The 4,489-nt window shown below is 38.9% G+C and overlaps 1 protein-coding gene across 1 annotated transcript; it reads left to right on the plus strand.

The window, feature by feature from the left end:
• The first annotated feature begins 2,780 nt into the window (after window positions 1-2,780).
• Window positions 2,781-3,738, plus strand: ac (achaete-scute-like protein ASH3). The gene has a single exon (XM_028308081.1). It carries the CDS (start codon window positions 2,840-2,842, stop codon window positions 3,482-3,484), a length of 645 nt encoding a protein of 214 aa, XP_028163882.1. The 5' UTR covers window positions 2,781-2,839; the 3' UTR covers window positions 3,485-3,738.
• Window positions 3,739-4,489: the final 751 nt, after the last annotated feature.

Consider the following 4,489-nt stretch of genomic DNA (forward strand, 5'->3'; position numbering starts at 1 on the left):
ATCGGTACGACGAACAAATACGGATAACAGACCATTAATTTTACAAGTTAAGGATGGGACGCGTTTATTTTTGCGCGTCTTGTTGCTTGTCAATAACGCAAGGTAGTGAGGTGCAATATTATTATTAATTAAATGAGCTTTCACAAGGTTTATTGTTATTTTCACTTATTACTTCAGATTCTTACAAACAAAAAGTTTGATAGATTTTTGAATGATCAAACGAACTTACCAAGTGAAGTTCGATCTAAATTATCCTGTTTTCGCCGAAGAGATTTAAAAATGGCTACTGGGTAACATCTCGCATTACCTCGGAGCAAAAGAATGGCTACTGGGTAACATCTCGCATTACCTCGGAGCAAAAAAATGGCTACTGGTTAACATCGCGCGTTAACTTGGAGCTAAAAATGGGTCAAAGTTACGCGTCGTGTCACAACGCTTATAATAAAAATGTACGAGCACTTGCACAAAATAGTTGTTACAACCAACCTTTTGTTGGGTCTAATTCTCGTCACTACACTGCACAACTTAAAATAATTACGTTTTTTGTCGGTAAAAACGTCCTGGTGACGTCACTTAAGCATTTTTCTTATACTGCGTGCGGTCGTTGCGCGTGCGCACAAAGGAATGAGACCGCTCGGACACCGAGCCCACAGCGTGGTAGGGGTGGGGTTGCCCGCTCTTTTGTTTTTTAATACTACTACGCTGAATATTGTGTGCGGATTGGGTTGTCGTACAGGGGTACTACATGGTAAAATAAATCTCGGAGGCGAAAGCAGGATAATTGGGAATCGCAAAAAGAATTGCTGTACATAGAAAAAGCCTGATCTGTATTCATAATAAGTTTCAAAGATGCTCAATCAAAAAGTATTTCCATTCCAATTTTCACAATGGCTCCTTTCATTTCATTGTTAGTTTCGTTTTAAAATCGCAAATATACATGTTACAAAGACTGTAATTATTGGTTATGGTTCCGTTCGCTCCTTCATGATCCATTGTATTCGGGAGATGTCTCCATTTTGCGATTTTCTAAGGTGTGGGCTAAACGTTATTCGACTATAGTATGGGGCACGCCCGCGGAGCTATTGTTCAATACACTTTGTGCCTCGACGTATCACTCCCACAATTTCATTATGTTTTGCGAATTTACTTGTAACTAGGAGGTTTGAACTAAAATGATGGATGGGTTCAATATTCTTATCGAGACAATGATATGGGAGTGAGAAGTTATACGGCTCGAGGGAATTATTTCGCATTTATGATAGTTTTAATATTGAGGTATGTGTCTAAACATTTTCAAATTGTAGGCATACCTTACTGTACTCGTAAGTAGGTATGCAGATAAAATATGCAATTTACCTAGTTACCCTAAATAAAAAACACATAATTTTTGTGTTTTACATCACACATTGTTTTAATATCATAATCTAATTGAAATGTGAATCAAATTTCGTTTTTTATTTTCCTAATTTATTTTTTTATTTTTAGAACTTCAAAGGTCTACTGGCTAAATTCTGATTGATTTCGCAATTCGATCCGTTTTTGTCGTTAGCACCAAGAGCTCAGTTTTTGCCCCGTAAACAATACAATACAGAGCAGGTAAAGCAAAGAGAATCAATGGAGACAAAATTAAATATGAATTGCTTCCCGGAGGCGACGAGGAGTCTATTAAAATCGCGTTTGGCGCCCCTCAATGGGATGATTGAAGGTTTCTAAACAATTCATCCTTCTTGGGCTCAATGGCTTGGCCCACATTCCTTGTGTAATCTTTTTAGACTACAAAGGGTGACAATAGTGGGCACTTCACTATTCAAGTCCCTTTAAAATACTGGACACTTCGTTCCAAATTAATGTAAGATTTTTTCAGCCGTTCAGTGAAGGCAATGCCGCCCATCGCGCGCGCTGCTCTCTCAAACTCTGGATACTTTACCCAAAAATAGTCTTTAAAAACTAGAGCTTGAAGCTTAGTTTATATTGACGATATTTTCAAGCGAGTTGGTTGTAGGTATTCTATTAGACACAGCGTCTTCTTACTGTAAACACAAAGCTTGTTTCGTTGTTTAACTTGCATTTCACTGACCGTAATAAATTTACGATTGTTCTATTGCGTATTATACGACGCCACAGGATCCCCACTTGTCCGGTTAACTTGTTTCTAATGAAAGTTGGAAGGTACCTATTGTGCAACAGCTGATTCTTGGAGGCGCTTAACAGCTGATTGTTAGGTATACTGATAAATGTCTCATTTGATAAATGTAGTCAATGTCTATGTAAGAAAAGGGTTTAATTTCGAGAAATCAATGTTATGAGCATCACAAAGAATTACAAAAGTTCTATAAATTAATTGTCTTTTGTTTTACAGTTTACTTTTGTGTTATGGAAAATTTGTGTGAGCTTTAACTAAAATATGGACTGCTTTGCTGAAAATAAATAATTTTTATTTATTTTTAACTATTTACTAAAATCCGTCAGCTTTTGCGTCAACCATGTTAAACGAATTGTATTTAAAACATCTAAAACAATGTTCAGGTAATGTCTAATTATAAATAGATCCCCGCTAAAAAGTTTGAGACAAAAATTTTATATCAAAACAATATTGTGTTCAATAAATTCATTGGCACGCGTATGAAGGTTCAACTATCTCGTTTCTTTTTGGTCGGGTACGCCAGGTAACAAGAAAAAAAAATCTAAGGGAGTGAGGGTTCTATCAAGTTTTTTTTGGTAAAGGTGGGCCCATATAACGCGGCGTGGGCGCCCGGAGCGACCATTCATTAGATCGCTGCCGAGCACGACGCACCTTCTAATCTCACTAACGCTTAAACTTACGAAAGTTACGAACAAAATGTTGCAAGGGATCCACCACAAATCCAGCTACAACATGCATAGCTACACCAAATCCGATGTCCCAAGACTTGTACCAATCGCGCCTGCTACTGAAGCCAAATACAATATGGAGCCTGAAAAGAAGAAGTACAACTACAAAAGCAACCCTTACGTCGGGGCTCAAGCCGCTTCGATAGCCCGAAGAAACGCCAGGGAAAGGAACCGCGTGAAACAAGTGAATGACGGCTTCAACGCGCTGAGGAAGAAGCTACCGGCATCTGTCATCGCTGCTTTATCTGGAGGAGCACGACGCGGTTCGGGGAAGAAGCTGAGCAAAGTTGACACTCTTCGCATGGTCGTGGAGTACATCAGACACCTGCAGAGTTTGTTGGAAGAAAGCGACGGAGCTATGGGCGTGCCAAAGTCAAATGTCCACATCACACCAATGGACACATCCCTATGCTATGAAGACGAAGGAGTCTACGGTGGAAGTTCTCCCTACTCCGATTCAGTGCCTTCGCCAGTCGGTTCGGAGTGTTCTTCAGGAGTGTCAGTGTATTCAAACAACGGTTATATCGCAAATAATTATCCAATCAACGAACAGTTCACTGCTGTAAACGACGACGACCTATTAGACACTATTTCATGGTGGCAGCACAAATAAGTTAGCCTTTATATTGTATTTTAGGATTCAAAAAATTCTAGTCAATTCAGTGTATAGTTTAAAACCAATCGCGTTTTCGCTCAATACTCTTACGTTTGTATAAAGTATTTAAAATGCAAAACATGTGTAAATAAGATTACTACGGCTGTGGAATTTATGTAAATGAAGATTGTAATGCTACTGAATATTTGAATGTCTTCATACTTTGTAAATGAAGAAGACAATTTAGATATTTTAGCTTTTATAAAGCTCGTTAATAGTATGAGTTATTGAATAAATTATTATTTATTTTAAAGTTCTGTCTCGTCATTTCTTTCCCCGTACCTATACTTTTTATGTTTTTTTTTTTTTTTTGTAAGTAATTGCTATTGGAATGCACTTGCAATTGGAGCTAGTGGAGTACTCCAATTGCAAGGCAGTGATTGATGTTATAAGTGTATGATTGTTTAAGTTTTGTTAAAATCTTTTAGACTGCTAACAATGTATGATACGTAGACTTTAAAGCTTTTAGTTGTGTCTTCTTTGCTGGTAATTTCTTCGAGATTGTAGGGGTTAATTCTTAACAAGCGGGAAGTGGTTTCGTGTGCGAATCTTTGTGTGGTGAATCTAGGGCACTGAGTAAGTAGGTGTTCCCAGGTTTGCGGGGTTTGGTCGTCGCAGGGACAGCGGTCATCTGCGACGATATGGAAACGGTTTAGATATGCCTTGTGGTAACCATGGTTGGTTAGCAATTGGGTAATGGCAAAGTCCGGCCGTATGATCTTTAAGAACTGCTGCAAGGTGTCAAAAGTTGGCAGGAGAGATCGGGTATGGACACAGGTGTTCGGGTCCATATATAAAGTTTCAGCTGACTCTTTGCATTTTTGCCTGTTTTGGTGTTTTACGAGGCTGATGGGTACTGCTTGAAAGTCAGGTGTTTTTTGCAGTCTTCCAGCGGCCTTAGCTGCCGAATCTGCTTCCTCATTGCCGTCGAATCCAGCGTGGGCCTTAATCCACGCGAATTCG

Source organism: Ostrinia furnacalis, unplaced genomic scaffold, assembly GCF_004193835.3.
Source record: "Ostrinia furnacalis isolate ACB-3 unplaced genomic scaffold, ASM419383v2 OfSCF2378, whole genome shotgun sequence".
Lineage (NCBI taxonomy): Eukaryota > Metazoa > Arthropoda > Insecta > Lepidoptera > Crambidae > Ostrinia > Ostrinia furnacalis.

Excerpts from the sequence above, each read along its gene's own strand:
- ac (XM_028308081.1), top strand. The coding sequence starts at position 2,840 with ATGTTGCAAGGGATCCACCACAAATCCAGCTACAACATGCATAGCTAC.